At 35.0% G+C, this 20,503-nt stretch overlaps 1 protein-coding gene across 4 annotated transcripts; it reads right to left on the bottom strand.

The window, feature by feature from the left end:
* Positions 1 to 782: 782 nt before the first annotated feature.
* LOC101245025 (AP-2 complex subunit alpha-1-like) lies at positions 783 to 18,977 on the bottom strand. 4 transcript variants are annotated; one of them, XM_069291491.1, is made up of 27 exons: positions 18,649 to 18,977; positions 10,327 to 10,458; positions 9,332 to 9,457; positions 9,169 to 9,231; positions 8,974 to 9,071; positions 8,685 to 8,892; positions 8,353 to 8,424; positions 8,127 to 8,219; positions 7,507 to 7,608; positions 7,304 to 7,401; positions 6,860 to 6,941; positions 6,661 to 6,749; positions 6,074 to 6,179; positions 5,923 to 5,988; positions 4,964 to 5,070; positions 4,774 to 4,878; positions 4,541 to 4,661; positions 4,167 to 4,346; positions 3,827 to 4,072; positions 3,131 to 3,211; positions 2,881 to 3,045; positions 2,713 to 2,799; positions 2,370 to 2,495; positions 2,110 to 2,190; positions 1,941 to 2,012; positions 1,447 to 1,526; positions 783 to 1,354 (listed from the first exon to the last, which is right to left on the bottom strand). In XM_069291491.1, exons 1-27 carry the CDS (start codon positions 18,778 to 18,780, stop codon positions 1,210 to 1,212), a joined length of 3,063 nt encoding a protein of 1,020 aa, XP_069147592.1. In that variant the 5' UTR covers positions 18,781 to 18,977; the 3' UTR covers positions 783 to 1,209. The 4 variants fall into 4 exon arrangements, 3 of the variants coding, with proteins under 3 accessions (XP_069147592.1, XP_010313320.1, XP_069147593.1); XM_010315018.4 differs by lacking the exon at positions 18,649 to 18,977 and adding an exon at positions 16,284 to 16,763; XM_069291492.1 differs by lacking the exons at positions 9,169 to 9,231; positions 9,332 to 9,457; positions 10,327 to 10,458; positions 18,649 to 18,977 and having other exon boundaries at positions 8,685 to 8,887.
* Positions 18,978 to 20,503: the final 1,526 nt, after the last annotated feature.

The following is a 20,503-nucleotide window of genomic DNA, read 5'->3' as shown; positions in this document are numbered from 1 at the left end:
ATAATGACTGGATAAGTAGTGCTATGGTTAGGAAAGCATGTCTTTATAGACTAATTAGATAGAGTTGTGGTGGAGTGTTAAGTACTCCTTCATCCTTAACCTAGAGGTCTTGGGTTTCAGCTCCCTTGGATACGGAGTTGCCTTGCTATGGAGCGCTTTATCCCAATGTAGGACTTTTCGGTGTAAATCTTGACTTTGTTGGGCTCCAATGTGGCAAACACTGGGTGGAAACCAAAAAATAGATAGACTAACGTTAGCACTAGACCATTTGTTGCCAAGACTTTGGAGCCCCCCAATTTAGTTTATCAAATGTTTCGATGGAGGAAAAATTTAATAAGTCGGGGAATATTGTAAATTGTATTAATGAATCAGTTTAGAACAATCTTATACTTAGCACAGTCTCGATTGCATATTCAACATAACACTAACTTTTTAACAATAACATATTTTTTAACCAGAACTTGCACTGAGGTATAACAGTAGGCGTGTGGACGATAGATGACTGCTGGAGTAGGGTGCTGCCGTCGCTTCAATCAAAATAGAATAAGAAACTATTGTGTGGATGTGAAATGGATTGTGTAATTTGAGTCGAGGGTCAATATAAAACAGTCTCTCGATCTCCACATACCACAAGATAAGGGTAAAAATACAACTTAAAAATGTACACCAACTTATAGAATAACACGGAGTATGTTGTTGAAATAAGTAGTGTGAATTTTAAATTCACAACACGTTTTTCTCTATACCCCTCTATTAAACAACTTAAGGAAAGAAAAAAAAAATCAACGCCAAATACTTTTTTTTCCCTCATTATAATTCTTGTAGAATACATAGGGAGGAGCATATATCAAAGCAGCACTTACAATGGCTTGCGCTATTGACACTACATAAACCAATGGTGTAAAAGCCTGACTAAATGAAGATAAAAATTTAAATGGAACAAAAGATAAAATAAAATAGGCCCTATTATCTAAACTTTTATAAACCTCAACAAAGCACAAAATATTTGTGCAAAAGAATTTCAAAAATTTCAACTGAACCCTTCCCAGAAATTCCACTCACGTGCTATGTCAACCCTTGCTTCCGCCAGCCCTTGCATCGTGTTGTTAGGGTGCCAATCTTGTCTTTTGGGACGTTTCAGCTTTTGTAATATGAACATATTTTACAACCGCTGAATGTGGATATAATTCTCACCATATTTAAAACCAGTTATAGCAAACCAGCAAGCAATGCTCCAGGATCTGATGTTGGCGGTGGTGGACTTGTTGGCTGAGGTTGTGGAGGTACAGGTGGTGCTGCTGCCCGAGCAGCTGTAGGGATACTAACCAATTGTTCTTTAACGAACTCCTTCAACCTACATATCGTTAGAAGAGATTCCATAGGTGATTGATAAGTCAGTAATGAACACAAAGAAGAGAATATAAGAAAGCATATTTTAGCTCATACTCGAATGTCAGTGCAGGATCTCCAGAAGCAACTGTCATACGCAGTTGAGTTCTATCAGCTGGATCTGTTTCTATTCTAACCTGAATATCACAACTAAAGATTTTAGATAACTTTCTACAGAAAATTTCTATTTTAAACTAAATGATAAAATCATAAAGATGAATAAAGATGACTGGTATCTTCTGCACAAGGGAATATGTTATCTTGGAAAACAAGAGGGTTCCTCATTTTTGGGTGAAAATATTGTTCCAGGAAACCACAATTTCCATCTTCTCATATGGACCAATGACAACTGTAATTTAAGTTCTTTGTGGACAAATTGCTCCCTACTTGATCCAGGTAGAAGGCAAAGACCCAAGAAAAGTAATGCGATATGATATACAAACTCCTATACTGCTATAAACTTGACACTTTGTCATATTATATCTAAAAACCAATAAAATTATGGTATTTTAGAGCATCAAGCAGCAGGTACTACAAGATCAATAACTTACCAAACACAACATGGCTCGCGTACTCTCTGAATAGAAAGTTGTGCTAGCAACCAAATTATTTGGATTTGGATCCTGAATAAGAATCACGAAGTGAAATATAATGAGGAAATATGAAGGGTCACAATCCAGAAGGTAACAAACCAAAATATATGAAAGATCAGAAACTTACAAGTCCAGGACAAACAATCAACTGGAAACTATTGAACAAGTTTGCCATTTCAAGAAGTGCCATTGGTCTTACACCTCTAACCTGGTCAAATTAGAAAAATAATTTGAGGTCGTATTTCAGATATCGATATGCGCATGTAAGGTTGAGATGGCAATCTCGGTATGCGTTCGTAATTTATGATGTACTTAATTATACACACTTCAGAGAAAATTTTCATATGCAATTGTATTGCAAAAGTTCAAGAAAGAAAGTGGACAGACCACTTCTTGGAGCTTCAATGGTGGTCCAGATAGTGATCTCCATTGTGGGAAAAATTCTTCTGCAGCTACTGTGATAGGCTGGAAAAACTTATTCAAGACAGCAGGGAGGCGAAGTTTGACATTAACCTGTAAAATGCACAGCCAAGTTAAAAACATACAAAAACAGACTTAACAATGAAAGATTGAACTCCAACCTCAACCCCCCCAACCCTACCCAGGAGAGAGGCTTTTTCACTTTGGCTTGATGCCCCAATCTCATGATTGAAGGTGGCGGGCCCTTAACTAGGCTATCACTCCTCTATCTCAAACCATTTGAAAAACAAAATTCATAAAGAATCAGTACCAAATGAGTTCCGAACTTGTATGAGAAGTCAAGAACAGCGACATCCCTACTTGGACGTAGGTTAACAACTTCAAGTGGGCATTGAACCTGCAGAAAATAATTTAATTGGAGATCAGAAGATGAAGTGACAATCAAATAGGTTAGACAAGTAAAAATGAACTATCTGACCTGTGCACGTGGTGGAATAGTCTCAGGTACTAATGATAGTTCCGTCCTCAAATGAGATGGAGACAATATTATAGCCTGCACTGAAGCAAGCGGAGCCGTATTCTTATTTCCCAAGAACAGGACAAGTCGTCCATGATGTGCCCGCCAATCTGCTTTTGAGCCAATCTGGAATTATGCCAACAAAAATAACTAAGTGCATATAAGTTCATCACATGACAGTTGAAACAATGACTCTCGATTGCTCATCTACCTGAATGTATGGATCCTCATATAGTACACCACTATCTTTAAAGCACAAGGCATGAAACCTTTCTGCAATGCTTCCTATTGGCTACAACCAGGAAAAGTAAGGCTGTCAAAATAATTTTAATTCTGAACAGGAGACAACAACAACAACATACTCCGTGTAGTATCACAAGTGGGGTCTGGGGAGGGTAGGTGTATGCAGACCTTACCCCTACCTTTGGGAGGTAGCCGTTTCCGATAGATCCTCAGCTCAAGGAAAAACGTTTTAAAAGCAGGTCAGAAAAAAAATCAGTGAGAGTTTCTGAACAAGTGAAGGCACCATAATAAAAATATCTAGTGCAGCAAAATTTTCCCTTAATTGCAAAGGTGACAACGTAAGCTAATTTTGCAGCGCATGAAATGAAAGTGCTTCTTTACGGGCAAATTTTAATGAAAATGTATTTAGGGTCATTCGAGAAAGTGCCAGTGATACTAGACAAACACTTTTTAAAGCTTATCCCAGCAGCTTCAGCAAATTAACAACATATCTCTTAAAACTTTCAAGGAATAGGAAAATATGATGAATTGAAGACCTGAATTTGGTAAAAGAATCAAATGGAACAGAAACTGAAAAAGAAATGGCAGCATCTTCGTACTTAGGAGTTATAAATATGAAAGAATGAGGGTAAAGCATATTAACAATCATTAAAGAAAGCAGTACCTGGATGGTGTTCATCTGTTCTTCAATAGGTGCAAGTGCTAGCGCCTCCTCCACAATTGCAGCACCTTCAACACCAGCACTTAAACTATGGTTAGATTGGTTCTCAGCAGAGTGAGGGCCCTCAATAGCCAGAGGACTTAAAAGATCACCCAGGAGATCAGGCGAAGCGCTTGAAGGGGGTTGAGGATCCACAATGGTCAAAGTTCCATTTGACTGAGCCTCCCTTTGATCCACTGAGTCACAATCCTGGCCATAAATAAATGGTTTATTACCATCTAATACTGAAAACATAGACATTAAATACTCAATTTTTTACAAAATAGTCGGAGAGACAAATTACCACATTGCTCGTGCTTGGAACTTTTACTGGACCTAACTGGTTGACTGGTGGAGTTCCATTAGCATGGTGTTGGTCTGTCACTACTAAAGCATTAGAATTTTGCTGTTGTGCACGCAACTTGATTGCACTTTGGTCAGCGGTATCAGTCTCAGTATCCTCAGCTTTTTTTATCAGTGACGACTACATTGTAAAGAGAATATTGTGGCTTAACATCAATGATGAAAAATGATAACAAAATAAAGACAATACCATTCTTAACAGTTGAAAGATACACTATATGATGCAAAAGGAGGTCTGTCAAATTGAACCAATGCATCAATTATGTAGAAACTGCAGATATAAATAATAGAAGTCAAGAAGTTCTGCATGCATACCTGTCGCTCAGGGAACTTTGGCATTTCAGATAAGATGTCCATTAAAGCTGCACCTTTCTTACTCAACTCGAAGTATTCCACAGCCCGTTGCTGTATCTCTACATCGATGCAGCCTTCATACCTGGGGTATTATGCAGCTCTAGCAATTATTGCAATATCTTTGGATATATCCACAGAAGAAAAACAACCTTACAGGATGAACAGAAATCACAACACCATAAAATAATTCTTACTTCCTGAATATTGCCCAAATCTGATTCTGTAGCTCCGGATCTGGTGGCTGTGTATGCATCAAGATCTTAGCATATGTTGACAGAAGAATAGGAATTGTTGAAGTCCTGAATAGCATAGTTTGAGGTAAAAATAACAGACAGGAGAAAAAAGAACAATAAGAAATTGAGATCAAACACTGAATGTCCTTACGTAACAGTAGGGAACTTCTCATGAATGATACTAAAGATTTCCTTTGGACTACATCCAGGCCTTCTGGCCAGAAGATGGCTGTATTCTCCAAGGATATATGCACTGACCTACTCCAGCAGATGGCACAATTAAAATTTTCAATTAGCTTTCCCAATATTTTTTTTCCTTTTTCAAATTGACAATAAAAGGACAGCAGATATCTAAATTCAAAACAAAAATCACAAAGAAGATTATTTAGCTCTTGGGTGCTTATCTCTGGCTGTATGGCAACTAAACATTAGAACTGGAAGAGCAGATGTAATAGCACAGAAGTTCTATGATAAGGTGATGCAAATCTAGCTTGAAGATAAAATTAGGACACCCAGGTCAGGTTGAGGCAATGGAAACCTTTCTATATAAATGAACTAATCAAATGACTTGGATTAACAGTACGCGTCCCTCCATTTAACAAGAAAACAGTAGGCCTCCCTGTAAAATGGAGGCGTCAAGTCAAGCCAAGTCTCAAAGTTTTGACAACATGACTTAAATTGTGATCCTTGAGAGTCAAGCTCGCTCTTGGTATACGGTCCTGATTAAATCAAGATGCAAGCTATTTCTGTCTTAACAACACCTCAAGCCAACATAACTTCAAAACTCGTTCAGAAGGTAACTATTCATCCTTCCACTGGGAAGTCGCCAGTCAGATATCCACAGTTTGGCTTTTCTTTCTTATGCACACGTCTCTAATTAAACTGTCAACCTCCAAGAAAAATTCTCTAGTTAATTATATGCCAATAACAAATAATGTTCATGAAATCATTGCATGTCAAAGTGACTTCAGTTGGACGACCCATTCCAATTATCAACCAGCAACAAATCTAGCATGAACAATATGCAGACATAATCCCATTAGGGTTCATAACATTTGCACACCCCCCCCCCCCATAGAGATTCCCAGTATTAAAAGAGAACGTTCGCACCTTGACCATCGTTTCATGAATGGCGGGTTTATCAAGATATTCTCTGGCCTTCAAAGCTGCATAAGGCTGAGGAAGAGGTTGAATGTATAAAGTGAGCTCCATAAGAAATAAATAAATCAAGCTAGCATATACACAGAGCAGCTATAGTTACCTGTAGATCTTCATTGTTTGTAACAAATTGCACAACACGGAACCAAATGTCATCACTGACGAAATCACCAGCCTTGTCAATTAATTGAAGGATGACATCTACATACCTGCATGACAAACCAAGAGACACACTCTTAGCTGTTATCACATTGTAGATCTGTAAAACAAGATTTAGAGAATTTCAGCAAGTAAAATCTAATTCTGAGTACTTGCTAGCTACTAAAACCGCTAGATTTGGAGTTAGAAATATGCACAAAGAGAGTAACATTTCAGTGTATGGTGGATTTCTCATGATGCCCTCTTTGATAACGATGAACAAAATAAATCCCCTGAAAAGGCTGAAGAAAGATCAAGCCGGAGAGAACTTCTAAGAGACAACATTTTGGAATTTCAATAACTTCAAAAGCAGGAGATGGAACTTCGCTAAATACGGAAATATCCTTGATTCAGCATAGTCAGCATATATGAGCAAAATGTTTTTCTTTTTTTGAGCAGGAATATATATGCAAAGTTTTTAAACTCCAAAAGACAACCAAATATTGCATTCAAGAAAAGTGAAGTTTCAGTATGTCCATATCTATTTCATACCATGACAAATCAGGAGCAAATTTCTCTGCAAGAATTGCAATTTTGAGCGACAGTTCTTCACGCATCACGAACTCTGCTGTACTAAGATACTGACAATAACAAAAGATCAGTGGCATACCTTTTTACTCTGCAACAATTTAAAAAATTGTTCTATAAAGGGCATAAATTAAATATCCATGAAAAGAAACAATCCTGATACCTGCAACAGTTCTTCCACTATGTCTTTTGCATTTGAAACATCACACATTCCATATAGTAAATCAAGCGCACGTCTCCTTATACTGTTTGAAGTACTTAACGTCAGCAAAGAAAGCAATTTGAATACCTAAGTGGAACTTAATTGACAGACACACAAGCGGCTACTGCCGATATGTTCCCATCATTTCACCAGAAAAGAGGACATATAAATAAAACAGCAGACATATTGAATGTCCAGCTCAGCTCCAATGTCATTAAATTGATAAAGAGAGCTTTCTCTTTAAGGAGTAATCATGCACATGTCACACTGAGAAAGCCTTTGGGCAGAAAAATTTGAGCTTTACTAACTTGGTTGTTCCAGCAGCACATTTTACTTAATGTACTTCTGCTGTGAAACAAAAGCAGGGAAATAGGTGATACTAAAACGCAAAGGCTCCAAATCAACCTGATATCAGGATCCTTCAGTGAGGTAATAATCTGTGCTTGATGTCTTTTAATGATGTCCTGTACATCTGTAACCATCAACATCCGAGTCATATTTTCCTGCACAGAAAACAGAGATGAGGAAATCAGACAGTGGTAACTGGATCTGTTTTGCAAGTTCCAACAGTATGAAAGAATATTAGTCTGTATGCTTCTACAACTTACCAAACCAAGATAGCGAATATTTGGCTCACGTACAGCAATGAATTTCCCAAGCAATGCAACACACTGAGACATCATCTCTTTTTCGGCATCAAGATGCATGACCTGCAGCAGATCAATGAGAAGTCAAACTTAATAAGTATACAAGAAAGAAAGGAATAATTTAAAACAGCATCCAGGCTTTGAAATTTTAGATAATACAAGAAGTCCATCTTAGCATATGGAGAGTACAAAGGTGAACTGTTCTCTATTTCATTGAAGAAGATGCAGATTATGTGATTAAAAAAGTTGTCAGGAGGGAAGTAGTAAGATTGGAAAGAATGTGCAGAAATAAACAAAAATCTTGACAGGTAGCAATAACTCCGGAATTTGTCAGGAAACTGGAAAGGAAAAAAAAAGATGTACAAGAGTTTGTACTCAACATCATCACAAATGTCCAAGTAAATGCGCTATCAGAAGTACCACATAGGTTTTGATTAACAAATCACCATGCTTCTACTTCAGGAATATCATTATTTATAAAGAACTAACTTACTCAAATGTAAGATGCCATTACTATCAGCAATTCATGTAGCAGACAAACTTATAAGGAAGGCTAATGGTTGATACATGCAGAAACTTACAAGAGCAAGCGCTTCAAAGAGGACAGCATGTGACGCATTGTTCTTGTTCACATTTTTCACCACATCGGTTCCCATCAATATCCGTTGCAAAACCTGATTGATCATAATGAAATCCAGAACATCTTTGAAATCTACTACAGATTCTTTTGGACAAGTGAAGTTGGATAATAAAAGGGGATATGCTCTCAGTTAAAGAAGGATATTTCTATTTAGCTGGTGAGCATACCTCAAACAATGATCTTCTAGTATCTGGATCCTCAATAGTAGGAAAATATTGTAGAGCCCTCATAGCCTTTACCTGAAATAAAAAATTGTCAAAATTGAGACAATGCTAAAGCAAAGATGTCTGATACCCACATTCTAGCTTTCACATTGATGTATAAAAATTGAGATCCTATCCATGCACCAACATACAAATTCATGCATTTTAATGTGCATGATTGGTCATTCATGCAATTGTGAAGCATATATTTGTTTAACGGTCCGAAGACAACATATTCAATTTTGTCTCTGCAACAAGTAATGGCTACTGCAGATTGCACAGGAAAGTAAATAAACCTGCAGCCATGGAGATGGAATCCCATAGTAGGTATATTCTTGTGGTACGTCTTGGTTCCTTGAAAGCCTTTCCAATACTTTAACACATTTGGGAAGACAACTCCAATATTCTTCGTGGTTATTTGACACTAATGCAACTAGAAGGCTCATGGAAGATGTCACAACACCTAAATCTCGTTCATCTAGCAGTTGTGCCATCCGATCTGACCTGGATTATGAGGAAAACTTTATTTGTTGGGATACAAATGAAATCATTTAATAAACCGTCCACCAAAGTAACTACACTTACCAGCTATCTACATTCATGACATCAGGATTTTTCCTGAAAAGACGTACGAGACATAGTGCAGCTTTCTTCCTCACCAGTGGCCTACAACTGCTTGATATCTGACTCAACAAAATGAAGAGGAGGAGAAAAGAAAAGAAAGCCCACGTCAGTCAAAGAGTTGGGATACTGGATGGCTACTACAAAATATTGACTTACAAGTAACTTTTGAACATCAGGAGCTAGAGATTCTGCAAATTCCCTCCCCCCGATATTTCCAACCTGCACAGATATATCAAACAGTTGAAACTTGTAACAAGCAAACAAAGAACAACAGATCTGCTTTGAGGAAGAGAAAGAAGAAAAGATCTGAAATTCATACCAATGTCAACGCTAGACACTGGAAAGTCTCATTGCGTCCGACTATGTCATTGCGTACAGTATTAATTGCTAATCTCAAAAAATCATGATTCTCATTGAGCAAACATGATGTCACTATATATCCAACCTGCAAAACACCAAAACAACCAGTCAACATCTTTATGCTGTTAAATTACATATTAAACATAAGGTGCAGCACACGAAAGAGTAGCATATACTCGCTAAAATATCAATATGAATGCATGGAAATTACCATGTAAAAATAAGACATCTTAAATTGCAACCACCTCCAATTTAATCAATGTAAAGCCATGACAACAATGGTTTTATGAGAAAATATTGAACTCTGGAAGGATAAGAGTTATTATGAATAGACCAACAGCTAAAGTGCTTCATTCAGCATGGATACGTTCACCAAAATGCTAGCATAAAAAGCAAGATGTGACCAGTGGCGTGCACAGAATTTTCCATAAGCGGTGTCGATATTTATAGATGAGACAACAAAATATCAATTATCATATTTATAGGTAGGATATAGCCTTAACCCATTGGTTTAGTTTAGTTTTAAGCAACAAGAAGTCGTGAGTTCAATACTACTTAACAACAATCTTAAGTTATAGAGGTTATATTTGTCTAAAAAATGCTTAGACTGAAGTTTGAACCTCCGACCTCCAGTACAAATCATGCGCTGAATCAGCACGCCAGTGACGCACCGTAGTAAGCGGTATCATTGGCTTCTATATATCAGTTTATGCATGGTATTAATATATATGTTTAATTTTTAAAAAAATTGATGAAGTGGTTTGCGGTGTCAGGTGACACCACTTGGTTCAACGCGGGTCCCTCCTGGATGTGACACAACTTGTGTTTTCATTCATTTTCAATATACTAGTCATATTTATCAATTCAATCAAAAAAGATGAAAGACTTCACTTCACATAAACCAATTTTGACAAGTTATCCATTTTAGAAATGAAAAGAAGAAAAATGAGGTACCTGCTTCTCAGGATACTTTGGAGCAGAAATCAGAGATACAGCTTCCATGTGACCGAAGTCCACATCATAACCTAGCATATGAATATACAGCATTTTCCAGACATATTTCTTCTTTTCATATGGTGTCAAGCCCTGTATAACACAATACAATTTCAATAACCATGGGCAATGTCTATGTTAATTTAACATACAATGAGGGAGGTCTATGATTGGCGATTGGGGAAAAAAGAGGAAAAAAAAACAAAAATTTATACAAAGCAAACATCAGAGAGCAGTGAGAAAAATAGGGTATTGGGCCTGGTCCTGGATGACTAAGCACAGTTTGCAAGACTTATGGTTTAACTGAATAAAAGTAGGTTAAAAGAAGAAAGGGGAAAAAAGGGAAACAAGCAAAAGATAGAAAAGATAGATAGAGAAAGAGAAGAAGAAGCTAGGGTACAAAATTCATTAAGGTGTAGAGTGAATGCAATTGAAGTGCAGCCAATTCAAATCTATGCAGATTGAAATGATAATGCAAATATTGGAATAAAAATAGCCCCTACTACAGATAAATAATTATATATCTAAGTTAATAGCACACCTATTTCTGCAATATTTCTATCTCAAGTTCATTTTTATCTTAGGTAGGCATCCATTTTGACATTTAACTGCAAGGAGATTTTAAATGTTACACTAGATACAATTGATTGAGTTAATAATTATAAATCTGCTAATGCTTTAGCGTTGCTTAAATTGAGCAGCATATGGAAGAGCACCAAATACCTGCAGCTCATAATGTGTCTAAACTAATTTTTTTTTTGATAGTTAAGCACTATAAAGGTTGAAAAGGATAGTGAGCAAGCTAGTGAACAACCATCATATGGCGTATATGAAGGAGAGACACAACTACATTTAGCACCGATAGCCAGTAAATATGTGGATTCCAGGTTGAGAGGGGATGTTCCAGGAGTTATGTGCAAGCCAGACACAGAAAAAGCATACGACCATTTAAACTAGGACTTCCTACTTAGCATACTTGACAGGGTTTGATGATAGATGGTTGAAATGGAATGATTTTTTTCCATCAGGAAGGGGAAGCAGGCAGGGTGATGCTCTATGGGTGGTTTTAACAACATGATGAGGATCGCAATTCAGAACAGGTGATTAAAAGGCTTCAAGATTGGCAACGGGGAAAGAGAGGAGTTGGAAATCAGGTTGACATGGAATGGTTTTTTTCCCATCAGGAAGGGGACAGGGGCAGGGTGAAGCTCTATGGATGGTTTTAACAACATGATGAGGATTGCAATTCCGAACAGGTGATTAAAAGGCTTCAAGATTGGCAACAGGGAAAGAGAGGAGTTGGAAATCTGTCACCTACTTTATGCAGATGATACAATGATTTCTAGAAAGCAAGAACTACCAGATCAGATTAGGATGATCCTAATATATGGTGGTCAATATGGAAGGAAAGAAATGGAAGATGCTTTAAAGATAGGTCCAGATCCATATATAAAGTAAAATGGAATTGTATTGAATCTTTACTTCTTTAGTGTAAACAACTTTGTATAGAAGATGCAGATCAGATTGTAGATTTGATAGGAAACTTGTAATTGCTCTCTTTTGGAGGTGGCCAACATACCCTTAATGCCATAAAATAATTTTCCATTTTTTAAAAGGAAGATATATTAGGATGACCCTATTAGTATTTGAAACAACATCTGGTTTGAGTGGGAACTGCAGGGAGAGCAGTCAATTTCCAATGAAAAAAGAAATACAGGTTCATGCTCTCACTAACATTTTGGGATGCAGGGTGGAAATTTTCCAAAAGTTTATCTTAGCATGCCTTTGGGCTCTTAACACCAGGCATTAGAAATATGGGATGGCATTGTAGAGAAAACTGACTTTTTCTTTTTAGCAAAATGGAAGTAACAATACTTGTCTCTGAGGATGTTCATTTAGAATTATCCTGTGTCAGAGTCCCTCCCAACTTAAACATGTCTGTATTTCCTATGCCGACTAAGGTAGTTCAGAAACTGGATCAATTGAGAAGAGACTTCTTACGGAAGGGTACTAAATAGAGCAAAGAATATTACCTTGTTAACTGGAAATCTGCTCAACTAAGCAGAGAGCATGATGGACTGCGCATTAGAAATGTGAAGTTACAGAACACTAGCTTACTGACCTATTGATGAAATGGCTTTGGAGATACAATGGTGAAGATCAAACATTTTGGAGGGAAGTGATTCAGTGTAAGTATGGCCAAACAAACCACACGTGCACTAATATAGTCTCCAACAATTATGGAGTTGGTGTATGGAGGTCTGTCAGGGCATCATGGCCAACTTTGTCTGAGAATATCTGTTACAAGGTGGGCAATGGTAGAGGGATTCTTTTTTTGGAGAGATGATTGGAATGGTCAGGAACCATTGATGGATTTCTTTCTTGTCTTATTCTCTGTATGCCACTGGATGAGTATCGGACTCCTCAGGTATGGGACATCACCTTTAGAAGATACTTGAATGATTGAGTGGGGAGAGTGGTAGCTTCCTGGAACTTCTTCCGAACTTGACACAATCAGGTGAAGTGACGAAAGATGAATCCTTATCAGCTAAAAGGGCCAACAAAAGGGAACTAAATGAACAATTTAGGAGAAATAGGTCCATGGAAAAGCATTTGGAAGAATTTGGCACCAACCAAGGTAAAATGGTTTGCCTGGTTGGCGGTCAGGAAAGTCTATTTCACACATGAAGTCATACAAAAAAAATAATAGCATCCAAATGCGACTTTGCAAAGAAGCAGACGAGACAAACAGCCACCTGTTCCTCCATGAAAAGTAACTACACAGATTTGGTAACTCTTCATTAGCCTTATAGAGGTAAAATGGACATACAACAAACCTGATGAGCTGCTAGATCAGAAGGGGGAAAGTAAGAGCCAGAAGAAATGGTGGAAAATAGTTTCTGCCTATATTTGGTGGACTTTGTGGAGGGAGAAATGGGAAGCGTATTTAACATAGATTCAATTTTATTCACAAAGTTAAATGGAATTGAATGCATCTTTTTATATTTGGTGTAAAGAAAACCTGTGTAGAGGAAGCATAACAGATTGTACACCTCTTAAGATCACGGTAAGTATCTTTCTTTTCTTTACCATTCATTTGGGTCCCCAACATGTCCTTAACAGTGAGGAATACAATGTGACCAGTCTCATAAAGTAAATGTCATATGAACTTAATAGTCTAGAGCAAAAGACATTTCTCACTCCCATCAAATCCCCGTCTCATTGGAACAGAGATAATTGAGATGTATTATCACTCTATCACCGGCTGACACTGATGGATAATCCAATGTCTACAGCAACTCCATTCAAATGATTCATTCCCTCTTTTCACCTAGCCCCAATTAACAGTGACATAACGAAATGGCATGGATAAAGCTTCACAAAACAACCAAATTCTGACCATTTTAGATCTTCTTTAAATTTTTGATCTGATGTACAAGTTGGTGATCTAGGTTCTAAATTTTTTTTTACAGGTAACAAAGTTTGTATCATAGCCCAGTACTTCAAACCCCAATTTACAAGAAAAAAAATAAGAATAAAAGAAAACAAAAACAGAAAACTAAAAAGATTATAATCCTAGCAGGAATCAAAAACTTCTCGAATTGTCTTTGTATCTACACAGTCAGACCAAAAAGAAAACAACATAATACAGTTGAGTTTATTCTTTTGTATTGTGTTACTTCTATCCTCAAAATATCTTACATTTCTTTCTTTCCAGAGAATCCACCATACAAGGGCGGGATAGATCCACCATTTGTTTCTATCCCTTTCCCCAATTCAAGCTTCCTCCCAGATAAATAGAGTATCAACAATCTTTCTAGGCATTGTCCACGAGATGCCTCTGAGATTGATAAAAATCCTCCATGACTGATTTGTGATTTTGCAGGATAGAAATAGATGACCAACAGTCTCAACCTCATTCCTAACATGACCATAAAATTATTCCTTTCTTTATCACATTTTCTTTCATATGTCAACACAGCCTCATTGGCTAACAACCATGTGAAATAAGCAGCCTTGTAAGGTACGTTACCCTCCATATATGATTCCAAGGCCAATCAGAGATCTGAAGCTCTGGAACATTCATAATCTTATATCCTTCACTCACCACGTAGAGACCCTTGCGATTATCCACAAGCAGTCTACTCCCCCTTGCATTCCTCTGAAAGATTCCAGGAGCTGGTAGAGTTCAGCTGGGAATTTCCTAATCATTCAGCATTTTCTGAATGACAACTCCCACCCTTGAGGACACCACATCTCTGACACTGTCCAATTTTGGTGTTGAACAAGAACATACAAGTCAGTAAAGACTCCTGCAAACTCCTGTTTCCTATCCACTTATCTTTCCAAAAGATGGTCTTGTTTCAAAAAGCAAAAAAGGAAAAGAAAAAAAGAAAAAGACCTACACCTTAACAAATTAATTATGCCTAGAAACAACATCACCTTGCATCAATGGAATGTCGAAAACAAGGTAATACCATCCTGGTTGTATACACTTTGTATTACTTCAGAATATCCTAATAAAAATCTAAAAATATTAAAACCAGTCGGATCGTCAACCACCAAAAATCATTTTCAATCATACTTCAATGCCTTCAACAATTGAGCACCTCTCTGGAATACCATCACTGCCACTATGACAGGTCCCGTGACGGTATCTAACAGAGCTTGAAATATGTGCCACCTTGAAACTGCTTTATTTTTTTAGTAACCAGAACTTCACTTTGTTTGCCTAAAAGTACTCCTATTGACCCAATTTGTATGACATCCTTTCCTTTTCGGGACATCCAAAATGTTTGACATTGTAATTTTATTATTGTTAATTTGACGGTCATTTTCTACTCAAATTTTCAGAATTTTCAAGAAACCAAATACATTAAGCATGCGCATTCCCCAAGAAGCACACACTATCATAAGAGGTAAATTTTGATTGGCAGCGTGTTCAATCAAACGGGTGATTTTCTCTCCGATTACGGATCCCATAAACAATTCAAATGGTAATCTTTCATATGATGTTTTCTCTATCTTATTAACTTTCAACCACAACTTAAATATTTCATTATACTCACTTATAAATATGTATAAGTAGAATTAATATCTTAAACTCTTTCAGTTAAACACATCACATAAAAATGAACTAAGAATGTAGCGTAAGTATCTACTAATTGGTTTCTCCTTCTTTTTTTTTTTTGATGCAAATGCACTTGGTCTCATAACTGTGATTTTATTTTGGATGAAGTAAGCAGATTCATTTAAAGGCATCAAGAAGATGCGAGCTTTACAAGGATTGGTCTCATAACTGAGTTACCCCACCAGTTTCTCACAATGTATTCAACTTGGCAGTAACCACCTACTATGTCAAAGACCAGTTCAGAAGAACAAGTTTAATTACTGCAGGTTAGTCTTTACTTAACTACTCTGTTAAAGATATCACTACTGGACGTCCAACCCAATCCTAGCATACCATCCCGGCATCCCCCACCCAAGAAAACCTGCTAGTGTAGTTAGCAACAAAACAAACCCAGTGTAGTCCCAAAAACGAGGTCTGGGGAGGGGAGGGTGTATCGAAACTTACCCCTACCTCGAGGAGGTAGAGAGGATATTTCCGGAAAACCCTCAGCTCAAGTAACCAACATCAGAGCAGCTAAAAGAAAAATACAGAAGTAAGGAGGACACATCATTCAGAGAAGAGCAATAACAACAACTAATGTGATGACTGAAGCATCTAGTATAGCTAGCAAAACCGGAACCAAATGTAGAAATAGCACAAACTCAATCACACTTCACTAACGTCAAATTCAAATTTTTCCATTTCCATTTCCTAACAAAACCATTACTCACATTAAACATCTTGTAATAAATATCCTGCTAACACCTAACAGAGTTGCAATTATCAAAAAAAAAAAAAAGTTGAAAACCTTTTCGTTCTTAAAGCGAGTTCGAATGTTGCCGAGCTCTTTATCAACACGAAGGCGTTCCTGTTCTTTGTTCTGACAATTACGAACGTCGCTGATGAACACCGACAATCCTCTCATGCCAGATAACGCCATTTCCGTTCAGATCCAGCCGAGAAGGCTCTTTCACTGTATCTCCCCGTAGATACTCAGCACCTCCGGCTAGCTTTGATCCGACGGTTCAAAATCGAAGATCGAGGTTCAAATTGCGAACGAAAATGGCGGTTCTACGCGTCTCATGGATAGCGTAATTGAGAATTTGACGAAATGTATAAATGTATGGATATGTATGTATAGGTAGAGAGATAAAGAGGTCTGATCTAGAGAGAGAAAGTGGACTGAGAAAATTTGGAAAAGCCGACGTCCAGTTGGGACGAAGACGACTTTTAATTTTTAGTTTAATTTTTTTTTTATTGAATTGAATTGAACACTAACCATAACACTATTTATTTGAGTTTCTATTTTTCCTTTTAAAAATAAAATAAAATGTTGATTCGAAATAAATGATAGAATAGAATATTTATTCCATTTAAATAAAAAGAGATATTTTGAATAAGGTAAGAGTGACAATGATAGAGGACAAAATTAAATGCAAAAAGCGAGTTGAGATGACAAGATATGCATGCATGCTCCGATGTAGAGATCGGGCTATGTATGATTATATGAGAGGTAGAGATTGATAGATCGAGGACGTGATACAATTCCAGCTTCCTAAGATACGATGCAGTTTTAGCTTACTTAGGCATATAGACAAGGTTACACAGAATACGAATTAGAATAGAGAGATGGTTAATTATCTCGCCTATTTCTTCATAGTTATAATATTACTATGAGAGTTTCTTATTATTTCATCGGTGTTACTATATATATATATTGATCATCGAACAATTTTGTTGTAATAATTATTTCTATTTTAATATGTTTTGTCATGTTTTCTTTAGCATACTTTGTCTTGACTTCTTCTCTAAAAGTTATTTTCTTTTCTTTCATATTTTTTTTTAATGCTTTTACTTGAATTTAGAGTCTATAAAAAACAATCTTTGATTATAAATTTAAGAAGGTTATTATATTTTATAAGCGTACGTGGAATGTAAGTAGTGAAAATATAAACTCTTTATGTCGGTTATAAAAATTTATTTTAAAAAGTTATCAATTAACTATGTTTAAATAAAGATGGATATATGCACGTTTGATGTCTCGATTGTTAATATATTTCAATTTTTAGCCCTTGTGATAATTGGCTAAGCATACCTAAATTTTAATTTTTAATTAAAATGTGGGTCATTGTTTCCTTTATTTGAAAAAAAACATGTAAAATATCAAATATAAAACAACAATTCAAATTTAACACTATATTAAGAATTAAATGGTTCATTATTTAATATTTCATCAAATTGGTGAAGGTTAATCCAAAAAGATAAATTCAAAATCACAAAATGCACATACCAATTAATTAAAAGTTATTTGAGGGACTCAAAGTGCAAAGAGATTTCATAATTATGTTTTCACGAGTAATTAGGTAGATAATCATCATTTTAAAGTTAAAAAACTTCAATTACTACCTCTTTTTAATCAATTCACCCTTCATGTGACCTTCTCTTGTCAATTATCATTCAATTTAAATAAAATATTCTTAGCTAAAATATTATTTTCTTTTGTCTTTATTTATGTGACACTTTTCGCATTTTGAGATTTAATCGTAAATTTTTCATAGATCTTTTTAGCATTTTGAATTATTAATTATTGAGACTTATAATATTATTTACGTAGTTTATAAATACATAAATTTCATCTCAAAAAATTTAAAAATTCCATACGCAAATATCCGATTAAAGTTAAACTGTTTGCTTCTCGAAAAACAGAAATGTCACATAAATGGGACGGAGGAAGTAATACATGTAGCACTTTTCACATTTCGAGATTCAAATAAGTTTATCTTTGACAATAAGTTTTTCATAGACACATTTTGAATGACCAATTATTGCGACTTATAATACTTTTTTACGTAGTTTACAAATAAATCAGTTTCATTTTTTAAAATTTGAAAATTTCATATACAAATGCCCAATCAAAATTAACTCTCAAAAAAATGAAAAATATCACGTAAAATAAGATTGAGCGAGTAAATAAAACTTCTTCTGTTTTGATAAATAATTCATAATAGAAAATTCACGTAACAAGTGAACTATTATAAGTACGAGTTTCGCAAAATGATAAATAATTTCGCTACAAAACTCTACTTCATATATGAAACTTAAAAAAAAAAACTAAAGCTAGATTTTTAAAATTATGTAGCGATTTAAAAGTAATGAGTTCAAATAAATCGTACCTTTTCGTTTGTAAATCGAGTACGAAGATTGCCGAGCTCTTTATCTACGCAAAGGCGCTCTAGTTCTTTGTTCTGGCAATTGCGAATGCTGCTGATGAACACCGATAAACCTCTCATGCCGGATAACGCCATCTCTGTTCAGATCGATCAATCGATGATTGATCGATCCTCAGCGACACTCCGATATAAGGATCCGGCGCTGTTCTATGTGTTTTGTGAAGAAGATAATATGAGAATCGACAGAATGTATGGATATATATGGATGTATAATTGTGTATGTATAGGTGGAGAGAGAAATGAAAATTTGAAAAAAGCCGTCGGTTATGGGTAAGAAGACGGTTCTCTATATATATATATTTTTAAATATATGCTCCGTTTGTCTTAATTTATTTATTTGGTATTTTTTTTTATAGTCAGTCTAAGTTTGATCAGGAATTAACTTATGAAATCTTTATTTTTTATTAAATAAAGTTTATATATTTATAAAACTACGTATTATAAGCTATATTAATTAATAATTTAAATTTTATGAAAAATTTATTATCAACAATAAATTTAATAAATTTATTTGAACCTTAAAATTTAAAAAGTATCGGAGAATTTTGTTTCAAAAAGTGCAACTTTTCTTCCTAGTAATTATTTTTAATTTCAGTTTTTACGTTATATAATATATTTAAGATTGTAGTAATATATTTAAGAGATAAGAAAAGACTCTCAAACAAAAGGACATAAATTTCACATGAGATCCTATGAATCACTAGAGATTTATAGCTGTCATGCATAGGAAAAATTATATAAATCAATTCATTATTAAAAAAAATTATTGATTTTAGTAATACTTTTTATTTATTATTATTTATAGTAATATTGTGATAAATTTATGATATGTATTAAAAGTTAATTATATATATAATGTATTTGAATTATAATTGTTTTTTGAAATATATTATGTTTGTTTAGTAAAAAAGTATCACATTGTATTACAAGTGTATTAAAATGTGTGATAAATGTATTATTCACCATTAAAACTTGTATTATATTTAAATAATAAATTTATTTTTGTAATATGTATTAAACTTGTATTATAAATGAATTAAAAATAGTTATTGAAAAAAAAATGTTCTTGCTATAAATGGTAAATATTTTTTTATTATAGTATATTTATGTAAGTTTTCCTACGAATTGTATTTCAACGTGTATAGTTTCTATTGGACAACATATAATAAGGGCTTGAATGGAGAAAGATTGGTGCGCTTCGAAAAACTTAATTTTTTAATTTACCTCGATATGACATGTATTATTTGTTGTCTATAAATAGTTAGAATTGATTCTTGACAATACTAAAAATACATTTGACATTCTTGCACTCCAAATCTTCTTTTACTTTATATTTATCGGGAATTTTGGATTTGAATTGACTTTTAAAAGTAACTTATAAGTTGGATGCTAAACTTTTGACTTTTATTTTATACTTTTTCAAGCTAAATTTTTCTCAAAAACCAATAAAACGTAAAATAGCTTAAAATAAGCTAATTCAAACAACCACGATAAAATACATACAAATTCCTTTGATTCCGAAATTAACAACACAAAGCGACATCTGATCTTCTTTGTTCTATTACTATTATTCTTAATAAGTTTATTTAGTAATGAATTTACCTTTTTAATTTTTAGTGAATCGATTCATGTGTTTTTGATCTCGTGACAAATTTAGTTATATCGATTTTCAGACAAACAAGTAAAACTCGAAAAAGGTCACACTCTAAAGGATGTGACGTAAACGATTTATCCTAGTATAAGCATTTATGATTACTTTCACGGTTCAAACTCTTGACATATAAATCACATAAAGACA

This window comes from Solanum lycopersicum, chromosome 11, assembly GCF_036512215.1.
Source record: "Solanum lycopersicum chromosome 11, SLM_r2.1".
NCBI lineage: Eukaryota > Viridiplantae > Streptophyta > Magnoliopsida > Solanales > Solanaceae > Solanum > Solanum lycopersicum.
The sequence above is the reverse complement of the archived record's forward strand: the minus strand, read 5'-3'. Positions and strand labels throughout refer to the sequence as shown.

Excerpts from the sequence above, each read along its gene's own strand:
- LOC101245025 (XM_069291491.1), bottom strand. The coding sequence starts at position 18,780 with ATGGCGTTATCCGGCATGAGAGGTTTATCGGTGTTCATCAGCAGCATT. Across the intron at positions 6,942-7,303 it reads CTGAAGGATCCTGATATCAG|TATAAGGAGACGTGCGCTTG; the intron begins GTTGATTTGGAG and ends TACTTCAAACAG. Across the intron at positions 1,355-1,446 it reads GATCCTGCACTGACATTCGA|GTTGAAGGAGTTCGTTAAAG; the intron begins GTATGAGCTAAA and ends AACGATATGTAG.